Source organism: Pelodiscus sinensis, chromosome 32 (genome assembly GCF_049634645.1).
Source record: "Pelodiscus sinensis isolate JC-2024 chromosome 32, ASM4963464v1, whole genome shotgun sequence".
Classification (NCBI taxonomy): domain Eukaryota; kingdom Metazoa; phylum Chordata; order Testudines; family Trionychidae; genus Pelodiscus; species Pelodiscus sinensis.
Window position 1 is genome coordinate 11,640,723 of NC_134742.1, and position 26,710 is coordinate 11,667,432.

Here is a 26,710-nt window from a genome sequence, read left to right on the forward strand (position 1 = left end):
AGCACGGGGCGAAAGATCCCTGTACAGCATGGGTGTGTTCCACCCCAGTGAAAAAGCCACTCAAGGGGCCATGAAAACATTTAACAGGCCTTTGCCAAGCCCAGGTCTATCCTGTCACTTTCGGAATGTTCTGTGTTCGTCGACGGGACCTTAGTTTAAAATTGGTTTTGAAAATATTTCTTCAGTGCGCTGGTGAAGACTATGAAATCACAGCTCTAAAACGTCATCATCTTCTCCCCCCTTCCCCGGGTCTGCCCTCCGGCCTAGCGGTACCAGTGTAATCGTACCGGGTAGGGCCCCACAAATCCTACAGCCCCCCTCCTCCCTGCGTGGGTCTTCTGGCTCCTGTCCTGCAAGACCCACTATCACCACTGACACACGCAAAACCTTAGCTCCTTCCCGTCAGTCCTTCAGGAGAGAGACAGATCCACCCCCCCCCCCCCCCCCCAGGATACCAAAACAAACAAAAAAGGTCGGCTTGTAGATCGTATATATTCATAAGTGGAATTCAGACAATTGCAGGAATTCAGACAATTGTTAATTAAATAATGGATTAAATATTAATTTCAGGCCCCTTTTATTACCCCAGGAGAGGTCTTTGCTCCTCTTGGGAAACTGACGAGAGATTGGGTGTTTTCCTTCCCCTCACCCAATCCTGCTCCCCACAAAGTGCATTTCGCCCACGCCTGCTCTTACGGCAGGTAGGTCCAGCTGATTAGCAGAGCACCTACAGCTAGATGGTTTGTTTCGGCTGGTGGTGCACGTCCGCCCGTGCCTCAGCGCGCGCGTAAACATTGATTCTGCACTTGGCCGGAAACAAATGCACACAAGGATGGAAAAGCTAGGAAGGAAATTTTGCTCCAGGGCAGTCGGCCGCCTGAGCTTCCTCCTCCGGCTTGCGTGTGGCAGGATCTTCCGGGCAATTGGACTGTGGGAAGGAGACGATGGGAGAGGGGGAAAAGAACCCCAAACCCAAGCAGCTGGTTCTAATGAACCAGTCCTCTCAAAGGCTTCTGGGACGGGGTAAAGCCAAGGGAGCGTCTCCGTGTGATGGAGCCCAGAGGGGGATTCTGGGAAGAGCTGATCACCCCATTTCTCTGGCTCTCCTTCCTGTTGGGATCCTGGATTCTCCCCCTGGCTCAGGGAGGGAGGGAGGACTAGTGGTTAGAGGGCGTGGGAGTCAACATTTTTGGGTTCTATCCCATTAGGGAAGGGGACTGGAATTTAGTGCATTAGTAGGGGAGCTAGACTGAGAGCTGGCCCCGGCTCTGGGGTTAGTGCTGGGGTGCATGGGCTCAGAGCTAGGAGGCCCGGCTCTGGGCCAGGAACAGGGAGCAGGTGAGGTGTGGGGGCCTGTCTAGTGTCAGCACTCCTGGGTTCCTTCCTTGTTTGGGGGAAGGGAAGTGAGGTCTAAGGGTTAGAGTGCAGGGGGAGGGGAAGTGGAGTCTAGGGGTTAGTGTGTGTGGAGGGGGGAGGCTGGAAGTCAGGACTCCTGGGTTCCTTCCTTGTTTGGGGGAGAGGAAGTGAAGTCCAAGGGTTAGTGTGTGTGGCGGGGGGAGGCTGGAAGCCAGGACTCCTGGGATGAGCTGGCTTAGAGCCTGCGGCTGTGCATTTCATTTGGCTTCCAGGAAAAATCACAGGTCTGTTTCCCGGGAGGACACGTCTGGTCCTCCCTGGATGCAGCGTGAGGAGTGACCCAACCCCTTAGGAGACGTCCTTGGGGGGCCTGTTACTTCATGGCGTTCCTTCTTGCGAGGCTGTCTTGAATGGAGGTGGGCCGGGTTGCTGGACACAGGTTGGGACTGCGGTCAGCTGGGCTTAGTAGTTCTGGAAGGGGGAGAATGAATTGTCACCGTTCGTTTAGGTGGGCACCTCCCACCCCTCTGGCTTGGCATCGTCCCCCCCCCCCCCCACTGCATCTGATCAAATCTGTAGGTGCATCGTGGCATCTTCTCGACTCCCATCTGATGCCGGATCGAATCCCCACCCTCCCTCCAGCAGGCTAGCATCTCCAGCCCTGGATCTGGCTCAGCCGCCAATCCAGCCATGGGCCCTCAACGGCCTGCTCAGCTGAGTCCCGCCCATTTTGGCGGGACATGTCCCTGGGGGTTTCATCATAGGGCTGAGACTTTAATGACAGCGTTCATTCCTGGAAACGCCAGACCGGGGGTGCCTGGGACAGCGGTGCGGCCGCGCGGGAGAGCGTAACGCCGCTTCGCGAATTTGCAGCGCACCCCCCCTGCCGCAGCTAGGTTTTATATTTCAGCTGGGGGTGCACATTCCCTCATGCCTCGGCGCACAGCACATTATTCCGCACACCAATGGCAAAATAGCCACACGCGGAAAAGATTCCGTTTTGCTCCAGGGCAATCGGCGGGCGGAGCGCCTGCCGTCTCAGGGCAATTGGACGGTGGGGAGGAGACAACGGGGGAGGGGAAAAAAGAACCCCAAACCCAAGCAATGAACCAATCTTCACAAAGGCTTCTGGGAAGGGGCGGAGCCTACGGAGGCAATATAAACCAGAGCTACCTCTCTAGGAGGTAGTGGACTTGCCTGAGAGGTCAACTTTATGGAGTAAGGAGCTTTGGGGGTAGCTGAATGGCACTGCGCCCCTTTAACGAGCGCTCCTCCGTTCTTCCCCTCCCTCCCTTTCGGAAGCGGCCAGGTCATCCCAGCTCCTCAGCGGATGGCATGGTGACACTTGGGATTTCACTGGAAGACCAGTGATCATCAGCTGAGCGCCCGGGGGTAGCTGGGGAGCCAGGAGGGGTGCCCCCAACTCAGCCAACGCCTCTTCCCCTTCCCCATAGGCTTTACCCTGCAGCAGACGACGCATCCGATGACGCCCGCAACGATGATGGCAGCCACCGACAGAATGATCACAAGAATCGCCCAGATCGGCAGCGCTGGCGGTGCTGGAACCGGCCCTACAGAGAAAAGGACCCTTATAGGCTGTGTCCAGACTCAGGGGTTTTTTCGGGAAAAGTAGCCTTTTTTCGAAAAAACGTCACCTGCGTCTAGACTGCAGCCGCGGTCTTTCGAAATTCAATCGAAAGAACGCGGCTTTTCTTTCGACGGCGGTCAACCTCATTGCACGAGGAAGAACGCCTTCTTTCGAAAGTGCCTCTTTCGAAAGCAGGCGTTCTTGAATGTAAATAGGGCTTCTTCGAAAGAGAGCATCCAGACTCGCTGGGTGCTTTCTTTCGAAAAAGCAAGCCGCTTTTTCGAAAGTTCCGCGTGCAGTCTAGACGCTCTCTTTCGAAAGAGGCTTGCAGTCTAGACATAGCCATGGAGACACCCTCATTGGAAGTATTTCAGAGCAGGTTAGAAAAGCATCCGTCAGGGGTGGGCTAGCTCCGGGCTACTAAACTTCGGAAGCCCTGGGGGCCACAATGATACTCACAGCACATGCCGAGGGTGGGTTGCAGATACATGCAAATCTATATGCAATGATATGCAAATGGCTTCTTCCACACGGGCAGGCATGGCTACAAAGATTAAGGCAAGACTACACAGCACGCAGGCCCCATTTAAGTCGGTTCTGCAGCTATTAATAAAATGCAACAGTGACCCCATTTCCACCCACAGGACAGAATTTTTACTGAGCAATGACAGTCCAAGAATTTCACTCCTAAAACGCATCTCAACAGAAAACCATTCTAGAGACTCTGTTTTTTGTTTTGGCTCCCACCCGTGGGCCGTGTGTTGAGCCCCGCGAAAATCCAAACTGCATTGGGGGCCGCAAACTAATGGTCCGTGGGTCACATTCAGTCAACGGGCCACATCTGGGCTGTGTCTACACTGGACCCCTTTTCCGGAAAAGGGATGCAGATGAGACAAGTCGGAATTGCAAATACAGCGGGGATTTAAATTTTCCCCGCTTCATTTGTATAAACATGGCTGCCGCTTTTTTCCGGCTCGGGGCTTTGCCGGAAGAAAGCGCCAGTCTAGACGGGGATCTTTCGGAAAATAAAGCCTTTTCCGAAAGGTCCCTTATTCCTCTTAAAATCGCTGGCATGATTTTCCGGAAATGCTTATAATGGAAAAGTTTTCCGTTAAAAACATTTTTGGAAAAAGCACGTCTAGATTGGCAGGACGCTTTTCTGGAAAAGCACTTTTTGTGGAAAAGCGTCTGTGGCCAATCTAGACGCGCTTTTCCGCAAAAAAGCCCCGATCGTCATTTTTGCGATCGGGGCTTTTTTGCGGAAAAGAAATCTCTGCTGTCTACACTGGCCCTTTTCCGGAACAGTTTTCCGGAAAAGGACTTTTTCCTGAACAGGAGCAGCATAGTTTTTCTGGAAAAGCACTGATGATTTTACATGAGATCGTCAGTGCTTTTCCGGAAATTCAAGGGACCAATGTAGACAGCTGGCAAGTTATTCCTGAAAAGCGGCTGATTTTCCAGAATTAGTGGCCAGTGTAGACACAGCCGGAAAGTTTGGGGTTGATTGAAATATGATATATCTTTGGTAACCCCCCGAGAGGAACCTGGCATTTTAGCAAGGCAAGGAGTATTGTAGGGTTTTAGGGTCAGAATTAAGGCTGTTTTTAGAAATCCTGCAATGAATAGGACTTTCAAACCTTTATCCTCTAACCTCACACTAACTAGACTCTCAAAATCCGTCGGTAAACCTCCATGCTCTTATTTAACAGATCAATGTCTATCTCGTGAATGCTGCATCCAGTGGTGTGAAATCCTAGTGCAATCCCTTGCTCTGACACAGCCTTCCTCTGTGGCCTTGAGCAAGTCACTTGGTCTGTGCCTCAGTTTCCCCTTCTGCAAAATAGGGATAATTGAGCAGCTCCACTTCCCAGGGAAAGACATTAAAACTGTGGTTCCCAACGCGGTGATCGTGGGCACCATGGCGCCCGCCAGGGCATGGGTGCGTGGCGCATGTGCAGTGATACCCCCAGGCGTGTGGCGTGTGTGCAGCCCCGCCCCCGGATGCGCGGCGCGTGAGCATCCCCACCCCTGGGCACCCGGCAGCCCCAAAAGGTGGGGAACCACTGCATTAAAAGTTTGTGAGGCTCACAGATAGTATGCCAATGGGCAGGTAGACCGGTGGGAAGGGGCGTGAATAGGTCAGCACCTCTTTGGGGACAGAACCCTACAATAACAACTTCATGAAACTTCAGGCTTAAATAGCTGAAATCATGACATTGACTCTTTCTGAAATCCTATACCTGTGAAATGGGCCAACACGGACCCTGGATTTGGTAGGGCTAAAATCATAAGGTTTTTGGCCTAAGAATTTTCCTAGTCGGGGCTAGAACAGCATTACAGCTTCCTGAGGATAGGACATAGAACTGGCGGGTCTCCTGAGAGAGCCACAGAACGATCTGTCAGGGAAACTTTACCGTCTCCATATGCATCCTGGCTGGTGACATTAGGAAAAACTTCCTACCTAGCAGGGTGGCTAAGCACTGGAATGAGTGGCCTAGGGAAGTGGTGGAATCTCCATCCCTGGAGATATTTACGAGCAGGTTGGACAGACACCTGTCAGGGGTAATCTAGATGGGGCTTGGTGCCACCGTGGGGGCAGGGAGCTGGCCTTGATGACCTCTCGAGGTCCCTTCCCGTTCTAGGGTTCTGTGGTTCTAGGACAAACAAGAGGGGTTTTCTTCCCAATACCTGGTGTAGTGGTGACTGTTTCCGTTGTCGATTCGGTGGTGTTGCTGTCCGTTGTTGGGATGAGGGTGGTGTTGGTCAGGGCAGTGGTGTTCTCTTGGCTGTTGACCGGTGTTGTGGACTCAGTAACTGCGTCTGGTATAAGGGTGGGGTTGCTGTCGTCAACCAGCGTGGTGGTACTTTCCGCAACCTGAGCAGTTGTGGCGGACCCATCAGGTACGACGGGCAGCGGTGTGGTGGTGTTGGCGTTGATAGCTAAAAAGAGAGGGATGTCCCATTGAGAAAGGGTTACGTAAGAACAGCCAGACTGGGTCAGACCAACAATGCATCTCGCCCAGTGTCCTGTCTGCCAGCAGGGACCAAGGCCAGGCATCCCAGAGGGAGCCAACAGAACAGAGAATCATCAAGCGATCCTTCCCCTGTCGCCCATTCCCAAACTCTGACAAACAGAAGCTGGGGGCACCATCCCTACCCACCCTGGCTAATAGCCATTGATGGACCTAACCTCCAGGAATGTATCTAGTTCTTTTTTGAACCGCTGTTAAAGTCCTGGTCTTCGCCACATCCTCTGGCAAGGAGTTCCGCAGGTTGACAGTGCGCTGTGTGAAGAAAAATGTCCTTGTGTTTGTTTTAGTTGTGCTACCTATTCCTTTCGTTGGGTGGCTCCTTATTCTTCTTAGCGTTATTGGGAAGCAGAAAAGGTTCTGTTCCAAACAGCAGAGATCGGCCCGCCAGGGTTACTCTGTGCCTGTGAGCTCTGTCCCGGGAGACCGGGAGACCCACTGTGTCACGTGTATGCCACGTCTACACTGTATCCCTCTTGCGGAAAAGCCTAGGCAAACAAAGCATGGATTAGCATATTGTCACGCTTCATTTGCATAATGAATTGGGGGCCATTTTTGCACAAGAAGGTTTTGCGCAAAGAGGAGCTGTGTAGACGGCTCCTTTCTGTGCAAAAACGGCCCCTAATTAATGATGCAAACGAAGCACGGCAATATGTTAATCTGCACTTCATTTGCATAGGCTTTGGCGCAAGAGGAATGCAGTGAAGGCGGGCTGAGTTTCCCTGAGTTTGTGTCCCTGAGATTCCCCATCTCCATTTCCCACCGTCCCTATGGGTCTTCTTTAAGCTGTGTCTTCCCCAACTCCCCAAATATCCCCAAAGAGGAGGAAGCTGCCAAAATAAGAGAGCGTTAGAATGTGTCATCCCCACGTGGCCAATTTCCACATAGGAAGTTGGACTGACGCAGGCGAGGATCCCCAAACTGGTAAACACAGCGATTGCTTCAGCTGGAGCTGAAATGCAGCCAGCTCTGGGGTGGGGCAGCAGGGGAAGGTGCCGGTAGAAAGCTCACAGCTGTGGGGACTTTCAAACTTTTGTCATTTTCCCTTCACTCTCAGGGGGCCGTGAAAAAACGTGGGCCACGCTCAATACCCTCATTTAACTGATAGTCGTCTTGGCTCTTGGTCCAGTGGTTAGAACACCAGCTTAGGCTGTGCCCAACCCCAGGGCCATGCCCTGCTCCGCCACAGCCTGCCTGTTTGACCTTGGGCAAGTCACTGCGTCTCTGCCTCTGTTTCCCCAACTGTAAAACAGGTAGAATAGCCTAGCTCCGCCTTGGAGGTTAGAGGTTGTGAAACTCCCTAAGGGTTTCCACTGACACTTAATGCAGTTTTGGGTCTAAGATTTTCCTGGCTGGGGCTGTAACAGCTTTGCACCCTGTAAGAATGGGGTTAGAACTGGAGGACCCCACGGGGACCTCACCAAACGATCTGTCGGGGGAATCTTAGGGTCTCTGATTGGATGCAGGTTGGGTGACACATTTCTTCTCACTACCTGGTGCAGTAGTGCCTGTTTCCATTGCGGCTTCGGTGGTGGCACCATCTGTTCCTGATAACGGGCTGGTGTTGGACAGAGCAGAGGTGACCTCTGGTGGGGATCCAGTGACGGCAGGTGTATCCTGTATAGGAGTGTCTGTGGTGACAGTTGGGGACCCAGAACCGTCGTCCAGCCAGCTGTTAACATCTATGAGCTCTTCGATGGGTTGTCCTAAGACATCAACAGCCGGTGCTGCAAAGCTGGTGGCTAAAAAGAGAGGCATGTCCCATTGGATAGGTGTTTCTTAAGAACGTAAGAACAGCCAGACTGGGTCAGACCAAAGGTCCATCTAGCCCAGTGTCCTGTCTGCCGACAGTGGCTAATGCCAGGTGCCCCAGAGGGAATTAACAGAACAAGGAATCATTAAGTGATCCCTCCCCTGTCAGCCATTCCCAGCTTCTGGCAAACAGACATTAGGGACACCATTCCTACCCAGCCTGGCTAATGAGTATTGATGGACCTAACCTCCATACATGTATCTAGTTCTTTTTTGAACCCTGTTAGAGTCCTGGTTTTCACAACATCCTCTGGCAAGGAGTTCCGCAGGTTGACAGTGCGCTGCGTGAAGAAAAAGTTCCTTGTGTTTGTTTTAAACCTGCTGCCTATTTATTTCATCGGGTGACTCTCCTAGTACTGCTTAGTGTTACTAAGAAGCAGAAAAGCAACTGTTCCAGGGAGCAGATACTGGCCTGCCTGTGTCTATGAGCACCGTCCCGGGAGGCTGGGAGCCACACTGAGATGCCCCCATCTTCATTCACCACAAGCCCGATGGGGCTTTTCTAAGGCAGATCTTTCCTGATTCCCTGAATACCCTGAAAGAGGAAGCAGCTGACAAAATAATCGTTGTCGTTTTTCCTTAGTGCTCATGGGGAGGTGAAAAAATGTTGGTAATGCTCAAAGTCTTCATTTAAGAGATCAATGTCTGTTGTCTTGGCTCTCGGTCCAGTGGTTAGAACACCGGCTTAAGCTGTGTGCAACCCCAGGGCCATGCCTTGCTCCGCCACAGCCTCTCTCTGTGACCTTGGGCACGTCACTGCATCTCTGCCTCTGTTTCCCTGACTGTAAAACAGGGAGAATAGCCCAGCTCCGCCTCGCAGGGAAATTAATTAGAGGTTATGAGACTCTCTGATAGTGTGCTAAGGGGAGCCAATTATAGGCACCCTTAATGAGGTTTGTGGTGTAAGATTTTCCTGGCTGGGGTTGTAACAGCTTTGCATCCTCTGAGGACAGGACTAGAACTGAGGGGACTCCATGGGGGGTCTCACCAAGTGATCTGTCAGGGGAACCTTATGGTTTCCGATTGCAGCCAGGGCTGGTGACAAACAAGAGGGGTTTCTTCTCACTACCAAGTGCAGTGGTGCCTGTTCCCAAATGTCAAAATGGTGGTGGCATTTTCTGCTCCCGAGAAGAAGCTGGTGTTGGTCAGTGCAGAGGTGGCTGCATGGCTGGTGGCGGCACGGTGACATTACACCAGGGTTTTCTTCAAGTGTTTCTTCGGAACTGCAAGGCAGTTGGAGGTGTGCCATGGAAAGAACACAATTCAAAACAGCTGTCCTTAAAGAGGCAAGCCTCCTTTTTTTTTTTTTTTTCAACAACTTTTCCCTGGAGGCTTTTTTTTTTCTCAAAAAAAGAAATCCTTGGTGTTCACCATAAAAAAATTATTGTTTGGTGTTCCTCAGTCTTAAAAAGTTTAAGAAACACTGGATTACACGCTATCGGTGCAGGGGCGTCGGTGGTGCCGGCTGGCTGGTGCTAGTGACCTCGCCCAGTGCCGTGGTGCTGCTGGTAGCCAAGATGGTTGCAGTCGGGCTACCTGTGGCTATTGACAGTGCTGTAGTCTGTTTGACTGGCACAATGCAGCCAGCTGAAAAGGGAGGGACATCCCATTGGGAAGGGACTACTGACCCACAGAGCTGGGGCTGGGGGTCTCAAGCTGGCTGGGAAAACAGGAGCTGTTGGAAGGATGATTTTGACTTTTTTTGCTCGAATAACCTGAAATATTTTCATTCTGAAATGACACCGTGATGCCTCATAGGAGCTGTAGTTCAGCTGTTCTATGCCTCCATTTTCCTCTATATGGTGGGTTCCCCGGTGGGGACTACAACTCCCATCAGCCCCCAAAATATCCCATCATGGCTGTGGTGCATCATGGGAGATGAAGTCCCTCTGGAGAGCTCAGTCTGTAGAGGAGGTTAGGATTGTGAGGTATCGAAATTAATACTTCCACGAGACTCTGCCGTGACTTTTTAGAATGCAAATATTTTTAAGTCTGTTTTGGGAGCATTTTCTATCATTGAAAAATTAAAAGTTTTGAAAAATCAAAACTGAATCTTTTGTATCAATGTAAAACATCTTCCTCCCTGCCCCTTTCATATTGCAACTGGCCACTTTGGTTTTGGGTTTGACTTTCGGTTTTGGAATTGAGAATGGAAATCCTCATTTTTTTGTTTTTGTTTTTGTTTTGGTTTGGTTTACTTTCATCATCTTCATCTTGTCTGTCACCCCGAAAGCGGGAAGCAAACTAAAAAAATTCATCTGGAATTGAAACACTTTCCTCTGTTTTGTTTCTCGGGGAATTTTCCCAAACAGTGGAGGAAAAAAATTCTCAGGTGACTCTTTTTTCCATCAAAGTCCACGTGTGACAAAATCCCTCTCAGATGAGAGACATTCTTGGCTCATAGTAATTCTGATGCTCTCAAATAGGTCGCCGTATGGTTTGGGGCTGGATTAAGACATGCTAAAACCCTATGTCAGGTTTAATAGGCCCCATCACATTGCCCCCAAAATGTGTGTTATTCGAACAGAAAGGAAAATGAAAATAAAAATAAGAAAGCTTTATCTTTGCATCTAGACTGGTACATAGGTGAAGATACAACTAAAAACTAATCATTTTGGTTTTCATTTAGAGGCCCCTTGTGATCTGAAGCTCTAAACGGCTGTAGCTTACTTAGCGTTTGTGTAAATTCAGCTCCTTTTCCTCTTGCTCATTTCTAAGGATCTCTCCAGGCTCATGAGACGAGAGAGGCAGGAATTCACCCAGCGTCGCTTCGATCAAGGCTGTAATTGGTCACGCCCATCCTTCCCTAATTTGTCATACCTCAGCCTTCCTCCAGAGGCAAGAGGCCTCCAAGATCAGCCATTCGAAGGTGAGATTCTGGATGCAGGGCCTGGTCAGAATATTCCTGCCCCTCCCTCCCCTCACGCCCAGCGGTGACACAGAGAAACCAGTGACTGGTTCTCGGTTAGGTCATCGTTTCACCCAGGCCCTGGCCTGTTCAGCCTGTTCTCGAGGGTTCCCACTGCTAGGGAAAAACTCACATGCTAACGAACCTCACGCCCCCCAGGGAAAAGTCTGATCCAGCTGGGAAACGTACCCCCTTTTTTTTTGGTCAATTTCATTCCATTGCTTCAAGAGCGTTTAGATCCCCTGGACTCCTGGGCTACGTCTACACTGGCATGATTTTTCAGAAATGCTTATAACGGAAAAGTTTTCCGTTAAAAGCATTTTCGGAAAAAGCGCGTCTAGATTGGCAGGATGCTTTTCTGGAAAAGCACTTTTTCCGGAAAAGCGTCCATGGCCAATCTAGACGCGCTTTTCCGCAAAAAAGCCCCGATCGTCATTTTCGCGATCGGGGCTTTTTTGCGGAAAAGAAATCTCTGCTGTCTACACTGGCCCTTTTCTGGAACAGTTTTCCGGAAAAAGACTTTTGCCCGAACGGGAGCAGCATAGTATTTCCAGAAAAGCACTGATGATTTTACATTAGATCGTCAGTGCTTTTCCGGAAATTCAAGCGGCCAGTGTAGACAGCTGGCAAGTTATTCCGGAAAAGCGGCTGATTTTCCAGAATAACTGGCCAGTGTAGACACAGCCCTGGAGTCTAGTCTCCCGGCTGGGGGGTGAGCTAGAGGAGAGGAAGGGCATTGAGTCCAGGAGGCTTGGCCTCTGTCTCTAGCTCTGAGAGGGCAGTGGGGTGTAGGAGTTAGAGCACGGAGGGATTGGAGCCAGGACACCTGGGTTCTGTCCCGAGTGGTGGGAGAGGAGTGGAGTCTAGGGTGTCAGAGTATGGGCAAGGCTGGGATCTGCTCTGGGAAGGAAGTGGGGCACAAGGGCTATATGAGGGAATGCTGCGGTGGACTCCTGTGTCTTATTCCCCAATCTGGGAAAGGAAGGGTGATTCTGGCAAGTGAGCGCAGAAGCAGGGACACAGGGGGACTAGGAATGAGGACTTCTAGGATCAGTTCCTAGCAAAGGGCTGTGAGCCATCAGGACCAATGTCCCCTCTAAGCTTTTTCATCCACCCGCGGAATAATTTTTTTCTATGTGCGCCAAGGCAGGAGCAGATGTGCACCACCCGTGGAAACACAAACCTCGCTGTGAGCGCTCTGCTCATCAGCTGGGCGGCATCGGTATCTTTCCTGAGTGGCTGCACAAGCACACGGCTTACAGGGAATGCAAGTCAGGGCGCTTTTTGCTGCCTCTCCGTGCCTGCGGGTCCCCACCTTCAGAACATTCCTGACAGCAGGATATCCAAAGCAGGATGCAATTCACAATTCCTCCCTCCCTCCCCCCAAATAGGCCACCTTGCCCCGCCTGGCCCCAGCCTGGTGTCTAAGACACCTACCTGCTAAGTGCAGCACCAAAAGGAAGACGCCGAGAAACATTGTTCCAAGAGGTCGAAACTGACTTCCTCAAGATGCTCTGTATCCCGGGATTCTGTCCCGGCAGGCGGGGATCCCGGCTGTATTTGTAAGGGCGCTGGGCTGATGGTGTATCCCTGGGGTGCCCTGCCTACATTCCCTCTCCGGGTGTCTTCTCGTAGGCGTGTTTTTCCCGATATTCCACATGCACTGGAAGGAGGAGGAAAGGGCCCAAACCCTCTCCTATCAGAATGTGTCATCTCCGTTTCCTCATACCTGGATTAACTCCGGGAGGATAACATCCTGCGATTGCTTCAGCTGGGGCTGAAATGCAGCTGACTCTGGGGTGTGGCGGTGTGTGTGTGTGGGGAACCAGTACAGCAGCAACACTGCACCGGGGTGTGTGTGTGTGGGGGGGCTCTGTTGGCCTGGAAATCTAGCTGCACGGCTATAGAATGTCTTTTATCCACTCTCCCAGGGCAGCCACTAGAGGGCGATAGGGTGACATGGGCTGGAATGGCCAGGGATTGAGGGGCGCCAGTGCGAGGGTGGGGGTGTGTGTGGAATAGCAGTGGGATGGGATCAAGGGGCACCGAGTAGGAGTAGCAGGTACACAGGGGTGCAGGTAAGGCCGTGAGCCCTGGGTGTGCCGCTCCGGTACGAAGGAACCACCCGGCATTTTTCCCACTCCCCTACATCCTCCCCACTCTCAGCCCCCTGTCCTGATCCCTCCACCCCCGCACAGCCTCCCTGCTCTGATCCCCTTGCTCCCAGCCCCCCGCCCCGACTCCTGCCCCCCCACAGCCTCCCTCCTCTGAGCTCCTCACTCCCAGCCCTCTGCCCTGAACCCTCCCTACCCTCAGCCCCCTGCCCTAATCCCTCCTCCCCCACACCCTCCCCACTCTCAGCCCCCTGCCCTGATCCCTCCTCCCCCACACCCTCCCCACTCTCAGCCCCCTGTCCTGATCCCTCCACCCCCCACAGCCTCCCTGCTCTGATCCCCTCGCTCCCAGCCCCCCGCCCCGACTCCTGCCCCCCCACATCCTCCCTGCTCTCAGCCCCTCACTCCCAGCCCCCTGACTCCTGCCCCCCCACAGCCTCCCTGCTCTCAGCCCCCCTCACTCCCAGCCCCCTCCTCTGATCCCCCCACACCTCAGCTCTCTGTCCTGACTCCTGAGCCCCTCCTCACACACCCCAACCGTGACTCCTGCACCACACCCCCCAGATCCCCTGTCCTGAGTCCCCCCACTCCCCACCCCACACTTACATTTCTTACACGTGCTGTCCTATCACCCCCCCCCCACACACACCCCTGTCCTGAGGCCTCCCGTATGTATGTGTGTGATAGGACAGTACCTGTAAGAAACTTAAATTGTTTTACCCCAGTGGGGTAGGATTAAGAGGCACAGGGATTTCCCTGCACCCCCCCCATGGGGGTGTATACCCCCCTGAATTTCCCCAACTCCCCCAGTTTTGTGAATGATGGTGCTCTACAGCCCACGTTCACCGTCACGGTCTCACCCCTCATTGGCCCTGACACCCCCCCAGAAATTCGAACCCCCCCCCCAATTTAAATTCCTGGGGAGGCTACTGAAGGAGCAGCAGCCACGGGATCTTTCGGTGGCCTGTTCCCACGCACTGGTTTGGTGTCTAAGGAAACGGGCTGGCCCTGGCTCAGAGCAGGCATGAAGTATTGATCAGGGAGTGTGCCAGGCTGGTGACTCAGGCTACCGTCCCGTCTTTCCAGCTGGGCGAAGGGGCCTTGCAGTAGCACCGGGGAAGGGCTGGGTCCCCAAAGCTTTATGCACCGGATGAGCCAGTCCCGGAGGTGTCTTGGCAATTGGCCCTAATTGCGTATTTCCCCTGGGATCAACAGCCAGTCCCACCCAGCGCGAGTGCTCCCCGATGCATCAGCTGTTAAACTTGGATGAGATCCATGGGCCCATCTAGCCCGGTATCGTGCCTGGTCCCTGCTGCCCCAATCATCTCGTCCGTTTCTGTCTTAGGCCTCCATGGTCCAGGCTCGGCCCCAGCGAAGAAAACTTGCTCCTGGCTTCTCCCCACTCACCCACGCCCCCGGCCCGGCCAGAAGTCCTAACTCCTGGAGTCACGGGAGCGGAGAGGGGGCAGCCCTCTGGCCCCCACCCTGGTGATGTGAAGGCAGAAAACACGACTCCCCCCCTCGGGAAGCGGAACCCAGCCGCCCTAGCAAAGCCCCCTCCCACCGAGATTAGCCTTAAAATAAAACATCCGGGGGGGTGGGGTAGGTGGAGCTGATTCAAGCGTGATAAAAGTCGGGGGAACAGGCTGTTGTGCTGACAGAATTGCCGGGTGGGGTCGATTCCGTGCCTGGGGGAGGGGCGGGGCCTCACGTGGAAGGGGCGGAGCTCAGGCAGAAGGGGCGGAGCTTGGGCTTGTCTCTCCCAACCAGCCTTTTCAGCCCCACCGAGGGCGCCGGTGGAGATTTAAAGGGCCAGGAGACCAGGGTTATTTTAAATGCAGCCAATCCTCCGGCCGTCCCCCCCAACCCCAGGGCTGGAGGGCTGAGCGGGGGCCTGGGTCCTTCTCCTGGGTCAGCCAGCGATCTGCAGGAACGGCCCTGCAAGCCTGCCTGCCCCGTTATCCCACTCCTGGGGCCAGCGGCGGATATAGGGCAGGGCGAGCGGGGAGGCTGTCCCGGGCCCCGCGCTCAGGGGCGGAGGGATACAGCACTTTAGATTCCCCGGCACCGCACGCTGCACGGTGGAGGAGCACATGTGCCGAGTGCAACACAGGTGAGAGAGGAGACACCTGGTGAGAGGGGCCCCCCCGAAATTGTGCTGCCCTGGGCCCCCCCACACTCTCATCCTCCCCTTCCTGGGGCTTAAGACCAGAGCAAGGCTCTGGGCACCGAGGCAAGGCTGACACCTGCTGGCCACCGGTGGTGTTGCAGCATGTGGAATCCAGCGTTGATCATTGGCTCATAGGGCTAGGTCTATATGAGACCCGGGAGGCCGGCTTACGGCACCCAACTCCAGCGACCTAAATAATGTAGCTGGAATTGACATACCTTTGCGGCGGGAGGCCAACAGGCGCGAACGCTCCCGTCGGCTTCTCTTACTCCTTGCGAATTGAGGGGCCGCCTGGAGGCGCCCTCCGTGTTCGATTGAGCAGGTCTTTGCTAGACCTGCTAAATCAAATGCCAGAAGATCGATCTCCGGTGTGGCGACGGGAGACATGGCCATGGAAGATGAAGGCTGGAAGAGACCTCAGGTCACTGAGTCCAACCCCCTGCTCAAAGCAGATCCAACCCCAACTCAATCATCCCAGCCAGGGCTTTCTCATGTCCCGCTTTAAACACCTTTAAGGACGGAGCTCAATGTTCCCTCTAATTTTTTTTCCATTTGTGTGTGGAATAAATGTTGGTGCATGCACCAAAACATGTGTGGCTGTGCACCACCCATAGACACACATGGGCACTCTGCTAATCAGCTGGGCAGCATTTGAATCTCTCTTGGGAGGCCACCGAATCATTCAGCTTACAGGGAAAACCGATGGGAGATTCCACATAGGGAACCCATTCCAGTGGTTCACCACCCTCGTCGTGAAATAGTTTTTCCTCATATCCAACCTAGACCTCCCCCGCTGCAACTTGAGACCATTGCTCCTCGTTCTGCCATCTGCCACCACTGAGAACAGCTTCTCTCTATCCCCTTTGGGACCCTCCCCTTCAGGGAGTTGAAGGAAGCCGTAAAATCCCCCCTCGCTCTTCTCTTCTGGAGTCTAAGTCCAGCTCCTTGTAAGTCCATATGTCCTGGGCCCTACTCTGCTGGACTCTCTCCAATTTGTCCACGTCCTTTCTGTAGTGGGGGGCACCCCAAACTGGACACAACGCTCTGGATGTGGTCTCCCCAGCGCCGAGCAGAGGCATTGGGGTAGCACAGGTTGGGTGTGGGGAGGGGAGATGCCCGGTTAGAAAGTGTGAAAAATTGGGACCGAGAGTGGGGATGAGAGGCAGCTACGTAAGAAAAAGCCCCAAGACAGTCCCTATAAAATCAGGACATCAGGTCACCCCCGACTAGATGGGCCCATTGTTCTGGTCTGGCGTGGCAGCATGGGGGTGGGGATACCAGCCTAGATGGGGGAACATTGGTCTGAACCATAGTCAGCATGGGGGGGGGGGGATACCAGCCTAGATGGGGGAACATTGGTCTGAACCATAGTCAGCATGGGGGGAGGGAAACCAGCCTAGATGGGGGTACATTGGTCTGAACCATAGTCAGCATGGGGGGGGGGGGGTACCAGCCTAGATGGGGGAACATTGGTCTGAACCATAGTCAGCATGGGGGGAGGGAAACCAGCCTAGATGGGGGTACATTGGTCTGAACCATAGTCAGCATGGGGGGTGGAGATACCAGCCTAGATGGGGGAACATTGGTCTGAACCATAGTCAGCATGAGGGGGGGGGATACCAGCCTAGATTGGGGAACCCATTGGTCTGAACCATAGTCAGCATGGGGGGGGGTGGAGATACCAGCCTATATGGGGGAACATTGGTCTGAACCATAGTCAGCATGGGGGGGGGCATACCAGGCAAGATTGGGGCCCATTGGTCTGAACCGTAGTCAGCATCGGGGGGGGGGGAATACCAGCCTAGATGGGGGAACATTGATCTGAACCATAGTCAGCATGGGGGGTGGAGATACCAGCCTATGGGGGAACATTGGTCTGAACCATAGTCAGCATGGGGGGTGGAGATACCAGCCTATGGGGGAACATTGGTCTGAACCATAGTCAGCATGGGGGGGGGTGGAGATACCAGCCTAGATGGGGGAACATTGGTCTGAACCATAGTCAGCATGGGGGGTGGAGATACCAGCCTAGATGGGGGAACATTGGTCTGAACCATAGTCAGCATGAGGGGGGTGGGGGGGATACCAGCCTAGATTGGGGAACCCATTGGTCTGAACCATAGTCAGCATGGGGGGGGGGGTGGAGATACCAGCATAGATGGGGGAACATTGGTCTGAACCATGCTGTGCATGGAGTGGGGGGTGGAGATACCAGCCTTCTTGGGGGAACATTGGTCTGAACCATAGTCAGCATGGGGGGAGGGTTGGGGATACGAGCCTAGGTGGGGGCCTATTGGTCTGTACCATAGTCAGCATGCGGGGGTGGGGATACCAGCTGAGGTGGGGGCCCACTGGTCCGAGCATGGAATTGGGGGTGAGAATATCAGGTGGGACGATGTGAGCCAGTAATAATGAGACATTCTGAAAAGAGATAATATAATTTAATATCCCTGGCAGGGATGAAATATTTTATCTTTACACTTATATAATATACAGATATATTCAAATAATAACACATAGATAAATACATGAGGTATAGACAAAGGCAGGGAGAAGTAACCCCCCGCAGTGCAAATGTGCAAACTTGAAACACGAATAAAATAGACAATTTTGCAATAAAATTCTAGGTACAACATTTACCGTGGTGGCACCGGGCCATTGTACATTTGTCCGCCAGGGACAAAACCTCACGTACTGATTCAACCCTCAGTGATTCTGGTAGGATCAGAATGGCAGCAGATCAGCTACTAATTACTATAATTAGGGCCCCATTGTGTCAGGCGCTGTCCAGACACAGCAAGAGACAGACCCTGCCCCAGCTGGGATCAGGGCCCCGTTGTGCCGGGCGCTGCACAGACACAGCGAGAGACAGACCCTGCCCCAGCTGGGATCAGGGCCCCGTTGTGCCGGGCGCTGCACAGACACAGCAAGAGACAGTCCCTGCCCCAGCTGAGATCAGGGCCCCGTTGTGCCGGGCGCTGCACAGACACAGCAAGAGACAGACCCTGCCCCAGCTGGGATCAGGGCCCCGTTGTGCCGAGCGCTGCCCAGACACAGCAAGAGACAGGCTCTGCCCCAGCTGGGATCCACCTTTCTATTGTCCCTGGTGCTCGGTGTGGATTCTGACAGTCTGCGTTCCCAAAGCGCCATCCCACTGCTGCGTTCCAGAATGCAGTGCGTGTTCATCTGGCAGCTAAGGGTTAATACTGGCTCTCTCGGCTCAATACTGACTGTTGGGGCTCTGGGTGAGCCCAGACCTGCTGGGTCGCAGCAGCCCCACTATGGGTGGCCGAGGGCGGAAGGTCCGGATTGTCTGTTCTTCTCCCAACTGCGATCCCGTTAGCTCCGGCTCTGGAGGAACTGCTGAGCCTTCTGGACCGAGTAGGAGGTGGCGCTAGCCAGCCGCGACTTTAGGAAAAACACCAGCTGCAGGAGACAGCGCCAGAGGGTGAACGGCAGGGCAAAGAGATACAGACACGCTGCGTGGGGGCTCTAACCACTAAACCCCACTCCCCTTTCTGAGATGGGGAGAGAAGCCTGGAGCCCTGACGCCCAGCCCCCTTGATTTAACCACTGGACCTCACTTCCCTTTCCCAGCAGGGGAACCTAAGAGCCCTGGCTGCCAACTCTCCCTGCTTTAACCACTAGATTTCTCCCCCCCCCACACACACACACTCTGGGAGGAGACCTAGCAGTCCTTCCCGTACCTGTTGCTTTAACCACTAGACTCCATTCCTCCTCCCAGAACTGGGGAAAGGATCCAGGAGTCCTGACTTCCCACCTTTGCTGCTCTAACCACTAAATATCACAGCCCTCCAGAAACAGGCCAGAGAACTCAGGAGCCCCGTCCTCCCTTCCCCCCCCCCCCACCGATAGACCCTAGAAGTCCTGCCCCCCCCCCCCAGATCCCCTGCCTCTGCCAGAGTTGGGACGAGAAACTAGCAGTCTGGTGGCAACTGCGTATGCAGCTAGGCAGCTGCCAGACCCCCTACCCAGGGTAGTATGTCTTACACACACCACCAAAGCTGGTGCCCTATTGCCATCTAGCAGCAGCCTGCACAGAGGGATAACAACCTACTACTGCAGCCTTTTAGCACCTAAGGGGAGAGGAGCCAGCTGCCACCCCTCTATGCCCCAGGATTCTTACCAGGCAGGAGAAGGACAGCAAGCTCAGTGCTCCCAGACAGATGAGGATGATGGCCCAGTAGGGGAAGGTACTGCCCTCCAGAGCCGCTGCAGAGGACAAGATCAGGGAGAGGAGGAAGGGTTAAGCCAGTGTGAAAGCATCAGGGGACCACTTTTACAGTCCTGCCCTGCAGTGGGAGCACAGCCAGCCCCAGTGGAGGCGCAGAGGGAGCCCGCATATGAGGCTACAGGGCCCCTGTCTACGGGACCACCGGCCTTCGCCTCATCCCAGCATTAGACCCCCTTTTCCAGCCTGCATAAGCCACAGCGACTTCCCAGACACCCTAGGACCAGGATCCCTTGCGGCAAGGGCCTCACATTCGGACTATGTGTAACAGCCACTGGGCGGATTTGAACCTGGGAACTTCGGAGGAGGAGCCGCTACCGTGTGAGTTATAAAGCCAGCTGGCTCGCTGCTTAGGCTGTCCAGCTCCCTTATTCGTACCGCTCGTTGTACGTGGTCTAAGTGCCACTGCATGGGACAGTGACCCACACGAGGTGTGTGGGTTACACATGCGTCCTGGACAAGGCCTGGGGGAGGCCCAGAATATTTCAAGCCGGTGGGGCTGGTGGGCAGATTTTAGAGCCCTTGGAGAGGCCAGGTTGCTCAGACTTGAGAGTCAGGGGCTGGGAGGGACACGCGCCAGCTCCCATGGAAGTGAGGAGCTGTGCAGCAGCATGGAGTTCCACAGCAGCGTGAGGGTGTCTCAAAAATAAAAAAGGGGGCGTGATGCCAGAATGTTTGGGAACCGCTGCTATAACTGGTCCTGCTACTTAGCAAGCCGATCAGCTCACCGGTGGTGTGGGAGGTGACAGGAGAAGACCCACGCGATGAGGCGGTCCCACCGGCCCCCGAAGGCGTCGTGGATCCAGGTGGATTGGGAGAGGTGGCCGGTCCAGACGCAGGCTGGCCAGACGTCGTCTCTCCTCGAGTCGCGATGGAAACTAGTGGATAAAAGAAGACCTCAGATGGTAAGAACCTGCGGGGTCAGACCAAAGATCCATCTAGCTCAGGGTCCTGTCGGCCCGCAGTGTCCAATGCCAGGTGCCCCAGAGGGAGGGAACAGAACAGGGAACATCCAGTGACCCTTCCCCTGTCGCCTGTTCCCAGCAAGGTCTGATTATGGAGGAGAACTTTACATGAAAGCGGCTCGGTGCCTATCTAGGCACAGCTGCCGGGGAAGTTTCCTCTCACCACAAGCCCTCTCCTGTGCACCATTTGTGCTCCTCCACCAGTGTCCCCGTGGAGGCCTCCAATGCCCCCCTAACCTACAAACCTGGGGCATGTTAGCTGGGGAAGGCCGGGCGTGCAGCGTTATGAGTGGCTTTGGTGGGGGGTTGGGCAGGGTTAGCGCCACCATATGGGATGTGCAGCAGCGGGCGTAGGGGGGCTTCTGGGTGCCACCCGGAGCCACAAATGCAACATAAACGTACCCAGTGTGGTAGCAGAGGAGGCGGGGGTGCTAGAGGAGCTGACAGAGCTGACGCCGCCGGGGCTGGGGGTGACGGCAGGGGAGCCAGAAGAAGCAGCAGCCCCGGAGTGAGTGGATGTTGGGGTAGACGGTGGAGAGATCGTAGCAGAGCCAGTCATCCTGGAAGCGGAGCTGGAGGCTGAGGTTTCAGTGGAGTTGGGCACCAAGGCGGTGGCGGAGCTGGTGACGGAGGTGGCTGTGGAGTTGGAGGTTGAGGTTTCAGCAGAGCTGGGGGTCGAGGTGGCTGTGGAGCTGGAGGTCGAGGTTTCAGCAGAGCTGGGGGTCGAGGTGGCTGTGGAGCTGGGGGTCGAGGTTTCAGCAGAGCTGGGGGTCGAGGTGGCTGTGGAGCTGGGGGTCGAGGTTTCAGCAGAGCTGGGGGTCGAGGTGGCTGTGGAGCTGGGGGTCGAGGTTTCAGCAGAGCTGGGGGTCGAGGTGGCTGTGGAGCTGGGGGTCGAGGTTTCAGCAGAGCTGGGGGTCGAGGTGGCTGTGGAGCTGGGGGTCGAGGTTTCAGCAGAGCTGGGGGTCGAGGTGGCTGTGGAGCTGGGGGTCGAGGTTTCAGCAGAGCTGGGGGTCGAGGTGGCTGTGGAGCTGGGGGTCGAGGTTTCAGCAGAGCTGGGGGTCGAGGTGGCTGTGGAGCTGGGGGTCAAGGTTTCAGTGGAGCTGGGGGTCGAGGTTTCAGCAGAGCTGGGGGTCGAGGTGGCTGTGGAGCTGGGGGTCGAGGTTTCAGCAGAGCTGGGGGTCGAGGTGGCTGTGGAGCTGGGGGTCGAGGTTTCAGCAGAGCTGGGGGTCGAGGTGGCTGTGGAGCTGGGGGTCGAGGTTTCAGCAGAGCTGGGGGTCGAGGTGGCTGTGGAGCTGGGGGTCGAGGTTTCAGTGGAGCTGGGGGTCGAGGTTTCAGCAGAGCTGGGGGTCGAGGTGGCTGTGGAGCTGGGGGTCGAGGTTTCAGCAGAGCTGGGGGTCGAGGTGGCTGTGGAGCTGGGGGTCGAGGTTTCAGTGGAGCTGGGGGTCGAGGTTTCAGCAGAGCTGGGGGTCGAGGTGGCTGTGGAGCTGGGGGTCGAGGTTTCAGCAGAGCTGGGGGTCGAGGTGGCTGTGGAGCTGGGGGTCGAGGTTTCAGCAGAGCTGGGGGTCGAGGTGGCTGTGGAGCTGGGGGTCGAGGTTTCAGCAGAGCTGGTGGTCGAGGTGGCTGTGGAGCTGGGGGTGGAGGTTTCAGCAGAGCTGGGGGTCGATGTGGCTGTGGAGCTGGGGGTCGAGGTTTCAGTGGAGCTGGGGGTTGAGGTGGCTGTGGAGCTGGGGGTCGAGGTTTCAGTGGAGCTGGGGGTCGAGGTTTCAGTGGAGCTGGGGGTCGAGGTTTCACTGGAGCTGAGGTTCGAGGTGGCTGTGGAGCTGGGGGTCGAGGTGGCTGTGGAGCTGGGGGTTGAGGTGGCTGTGGAGCTGGGGGTGGAGGTTTCAGCAGAGCTGGTGGTCGAGGTGGCTGTGGAGCTGGGGGTGGAGGTTTCAGCAGAGCTGGGGGTCGAGGTGGCTGTGGAGCTGGGGGTCGAGGTTTCAGCAGAGCTGGGGGTCGAGGTGGCTGTGGAGCTGGGGGTCGAGGTTTCAGTGGAGCTGGGGGTTGAGGTGGCTGTGGAGCTGGGGGTCGAGGTGGCTGTGGAGCTGGGGGTCGAGGTTTCAGTGGAGCTGGGGGTCGAGGTGGCTGTGGAGCTGGGGGTGGAGGTTTCAGCAGAGCTGGAGGTCGAGGTGGCTGCAGAGCTGGAGGTCGAGGTGGAACTGGAACTGGAGGTCGAGGCATCAGTGGAGCTGGGGGTCGAGGTGCCTGTGGAGCTGGGGGTCGAGGTTTCAGCAGAGCTGGGGGTCGAGGTGGCTGTGGAGCTGGGGGTCGAGGTGGCTGTGGAACTGGGGGTCGAGGTTTCAGCAGAGCTGGGGGTCGAGGTGGCTGTGGAGCTGGGGGTCGAGGTTTCAGCAGAGCTGGGGGTCGAGGTTTGAGCGGAGCTGGGGGTTGAGGTTTCAGCAGAGCTGGGGGTTGAAGTGGCTGTGGAGCTGGGGGTCGAGGTTTGAGCGGAGCTGGGGGTTGAGGTTTCAGCGGAGCTGGGGTTCAAGGTGGCTGCAGAGCTGGAGGTCGAGGTTTCAGCAGAGCTGGGGGTCGAGGTTTCAGTGGAGCTGGGGGTCGAGGTGGCTGTGGAGCTGGGGGTCGAGGTTTCAGCAGAGCTGGGGGTCGAGGTTTCAGTGGAGCTGGGGGTCGAGGTGGCTGTGGAGCTGGGGGTCGAGGTGGCTGTGGAGCTGGGGGTCGAGGTTTCAGCAGAGCTGGGGGTCAAGGTGGCTGTGGAGCTGGGGGTCGTGGTGGCTGTGGAGCTGGGGGTCGAGGTTTCAGTGGAGCTGGGAGTCGAGGTGGCTGTGGAGCTGGGGGTCGAGGTGGCTGTGGAGCTGGGGGTCGAGGTTTCAGTGGAGCTGGGGGTCGAGGTGGCTGTGGAGCTGGGGGTCGAGGTTTCAGCAGAGCTGGGGGTCGAGGTTTGAGCGGAGCTGGGGGTTGAGGTTTCAGCAGAGCTGGGGGTTGAAGTGGCTGTGGAGCTGGGGGTCGAGGTTTGAGCGGAGCTGGGGGTTGAGGTTTCAGCGGAGCTGGGGTTCAAGGTGGCTGCAGAGCTGGAGGTCGAGGTTTCAGCAGAGCTGGGGGTCGAGGTTTCAGTGGAGCTGGGGGTCGAGGTGGCTGTGGAGCTGGGGGTCGAGGTTTCAGTGGAGCTGGGGGTCGAGGTGGCTGTGGAGCTGGGGGTCGAGGTTTCAGCAGAGCTGGGGGTCGAGGTGGCTGTGGAGCTGGGGGTCAAGGTTTCAGCAGAGCTGGGGGTCGAGGTGGCTGTGGAACTGGGGGACGAGGTTTCAGCAGAGCTGGGGGTCGAGGTGGCTGTGGAGCTGGGGGTCGAGGTTTCAGCAGAGCTGGGGGTCGAGGTTTGAGCGGAGCTGGGGGTTGAGGTTTCAGCAGAGCTGGGGGTTGAAGTGGCTGTGGAGCTGGGGGTCGAGGTTTGAGCGGAGCTGGGGGTTGAGGTTTCAGCGGAGCTGGGGTTCAAGGTGGCTGCAGAGCTGGAGGTCGAGGTTTCAGCAGAGCTGGGGGTCGAGGTTTCAGTGGAGCTGGGGGTCGAGGTGGCTGTGGAGCTGGGGGTCGAGGTTTCAGCAGAGCTGGGGGTCGAGGTTTCAGTGGAGCTGGGGGTCGAGGTGGCTGTGGAGCTGGGGGTCGAGGTGGCTGTGGAGCTGGGGGTCGAGGTTTCAGCAGAGCTGGGGGTCAAGGTGGCTGTGGAGCTGGGGGTCGAGGTTTCAGCAGAGCTGGGGGTCGTGGTGGCTGTGGAGCTGGGGGTCGAGGTTTCAGTGGAGCTGGGGGTCGAGGTGGCTGTGGAGCTGGGGGTCGAGGTTTCAGTGGAGCTGGGGGTTGAGGTGGCTGTGGAGCTGGGGGTCGAGGTTTCAGCAGAGCTGGAGGTCGAGGTTTCAGCGGAGCTGGGGGTCGAGGTGGCTGTGGAGCTGGGGGTCGAGGTTTCAGTGGAGCTGGGGGTCGAGGTGGCTGTGGAGCTGGGGGTCGAGGTTTCAGCAGAGCTGGGGGTCGAGGTGGCTGTGGAGCTGGGGGTCGAGGTGGCTGTGGAGCTGGAGGTCGAGGTTTCAGTGGAGCTGGGGGTCGAGGTTTCAGCAGAGCTGGGGGTCGAGGTGGCTGTGGAGCTGGGGGTCGAGGTTTCAGTGGAGCTGGAGGTCGAGGTGGCTGTGGAGCTGGGGGTTGAGGTTTCAGTGGAGCTGGGGGTCGAGGTTTCAGCAGAGCTGGGGGTCGAGGTGGCTGTGGAGCTGGGGGTCGAGGTTTCAGTGGAGCTGGAGGTCGAGGTGGCTGTGGAGCTGGACGTCGAGGTTTCAGCGGAGCTGGGGGTTGAGGTTTCAGCGGATCTGGAGGTCGAGGTGGCTGTGGAGCTGGGGGTCGAGGTGGCTGTGGAGCTGGAGGTCGAGGTGACTCTGGAACTGGAACTGGAGGTAGAGGCATCAGGGGAGCTGGAGGTCGAGGTGCCTGTGGAGCTGGGGGTCATGGCAGCAGCAGAGCTCGAGGTTGTGTTCGGAGGGGGGCTGCGGGTGATGATCGCAGCGGAGTTGGGGGGTGTGGTGGAAGTGGAGGTGAAGGTCATGGTGGCTACAGGGCTGGGAGTAGAGGTGGCAAAGGAGCTGGGGGTTGTGTTGGGAGAGGATCTCATGGTTGCAGTGGCTGTGGAGCTGGGGGTCGAGGTTTCAGTGGAGCTGGGAGTCGAGGTGGCTGTGGAGCTGGGGGTCAAGGTGGCTGTGGAGCTGGGGGTCGAGGTTTCAGTGGAGCTGGGGGTCGAGGTGGCTGTGGAGCTGGGGGTCGAGGTTTCAGTGGAGCTGGGGGTCGAGGTGGCTGTGGAGCTGGGGGTCGAGGTTTCAGCAGAGCTGGGGGTCGAGGTGGCTGTGGAGCTGGGGGTCGAGGTGGCTGTGGAGCTGGGGGTCGAGGTTTCAGCAGAGCTGGGGGTCGAGGTGGCTGTGGAGATGGGGGTCGAGGTGGCTGTGGAACTGGGGGTCGAGGTTTTAGCAGAGCTGGGGGTCAAGGTGGCTGTGGAGCTGGGGGTCGAGGTTTCAGCGGAGCTGGGGGTCGAGGTGGCTGTGGAGCTGGGGGTCGAGATTTCAGCAGAGCTGGGGGTCGAGGTTTGAGCGGAGCTGGGGGTTGAGGTTTCAGCAGAGCTGGGGGTTGAAGTGGCTGTGGAGCTGGGGGTCGAGGTTTGAGCGGAGCTGGGGGTCGAGGTTTCAGAAGAGCTGGAGGTCGAGGTTTCAGCAGAGCTGGGGGTCGAGGTTTCAGTGGAGCTGGGGGTCGAGGTGGCTGTGGAGCTGGGGGTCGAGGTTTCAGCAGAGCTGGGGGTCAAGGTGGCTGTGGAGCTGTGGGTCGAGGTTTCAGCAGAGCTGGAGGTCGAGGTTTCAGCGGAGCTGGGGGTCGAGGTGGCTGTGGAGCTGGGGGTCGAGGTTTCAGTGGAGCTGGGGGTCGAGGTGGCTGTGGAGCTGGGGGTCGAGGTTTCAGTGGAGCTGGGGGTTGAGGTGGCTGTGGAACTGGGGGTCGAGGTTTCAGCAGAGCTGGGGGTCAAGGTGGCTGTGGAGCTGGGGATCGAGGTTTCAGTAGAGCTGGAGGTCGAGGTTTCAGCGGAGCTGGGGGTCGGGGTGGCTGTGGAGCTGGGGGTCGAGGTGGCTGTGGAGCTGGAGGTCGAGGTTTCAGTGGAGCTGGGGGTCGAGGTTTCAGCAGAGCTGGGGGTCGAGGTGGCTGTGGAGCTGGGGGTCGAGGTTTCAGCAGAGCTGGGGGTCGAGGTGGCTGTGGAGCTGGGGGTCGAGGTGGCTGTGGAGCTGGGGGTCGAGGTTTCAGTGGAGCTGGGGGTCGAGGTTTCAGCAGAGCTGGGGGTCGAGGTTTCAGTGGAGCTGGGGGTCGAGGTGGCTGTGGAGCTGGGGGTCGAGGTTTCAGTGGAGCTGGGGGTCGAGGTGGCTGTGGAACTGGACGTCGAGGTTTCAGCGGAGCTGGTGGTTGGGGTTTCAGCGGATCTGGTGGTCGAGGTGGCTCTGGAGCTGGGGGTCGAGGTTTCAGTGGAGCTGGGGGTCGAGGTGGCTGTGGAGCTGGGGGTCGAGGTTTCAGTGGAGCTGGGGGTCGAGGTGGCTGTGGAGCTGGGGGTCGAGGTGGCTGTGGAGCTGGGGGTTGAGGTTTCAGTGGAGCTGGGGGTCGAGGTGGCTGTGGAGCTGGGGGTCGAGGTGGCTATGGAGCTTGGGGTCGAGGTGGCTGTGGAGCTGGGGGTCAAGGTGGCTGTGGAGCTGGGGGTCAAGGTTTCAGTGGAGCTGGGGGTCGAGGTTTCAGTGGAGCTGGGGGTCGAGGTGGCTGTGGAGCTGGGGGTCGAGGTGGCTGTGGAGCTGGGGGTTGAGGTTTCAGTGGAGCTGGGGGTCGAGGTGGCTGTGGAGCTGGGGGTCGAGGTGGCTATGGAGCTTGGGGTCGAGGTGGCTGTGGAGCTGGGGGTCAAGGTTTCAGTGGAGCTGGGGGTCAAGGTGGCTGTGGAGCTGGGGGTCAAGGTTTCAGTGGAGCTGGGGGTCG

The 26,710-nt window shown here is 56.6% G+C and overlaps 2 protein-coding genes across 2 annotated transcripts; both read right to left on the reverse strand.

Moving 5' to 3' along the window:
* Nucleotides 1-473: 473 nt before the first annotated feature.
* Nucleotides 474-12,286, reverse strand: LOC106732246 (uncharacterized). Its single transcript, XM_075913475.1, has 5 exons — nucleotides 12,131-12,286; nucleotides 7,467-7,715; nucleotides 5,633-5,884; nucleotides 2,818-2,927; nucleotides 474-1,827 (listed from the first exon to the last, which is right to left on the reverse strand). Exons 1-5 carry the CDS (start codon nucleotides 12,168-12,170, stop codon nucleotides 1,819-1,821), a joined length of 660 nt encoding a protein of 219 aa, XP_075769590.1. The 5' UTR covers nucleotides 12,171-12,286; the 3' UTR covers nucleotides 474-1,818.
* Nucleotides 12,287-17,442: 5,156 nt separating this feature from the next.
* Nucleotides 17,443-24,833, reverse strand: LOC102445526 (uncharacterized). The gene is made up of 7 exons (XM_075913385.1): nucleotides 24,614-24,833; nucleotides 22,035-22,150; nucleotides 21,416-21,548; nucleotides 20,597-20,974; nucleotides 19,958-20,107; nucleotides 19,125-19,210; nucleotides 17,443-18,403 (listed from the first exon to the last, which is right to left on the reverse strand). The coding sequence occupies exons 1-7, from the start codon at nucleotides 24,831-24,833 to the stop codon at nucleotides 18,317-18,319; spliced, it is 1,170 nt and encodes a 389-aa protein (XP_075769500.1). The 3' UTR covers nucleotides 17,443-18,316.
* Nucleotides 24,834-26,710: the final 1,877 nt, after the last annotated feature.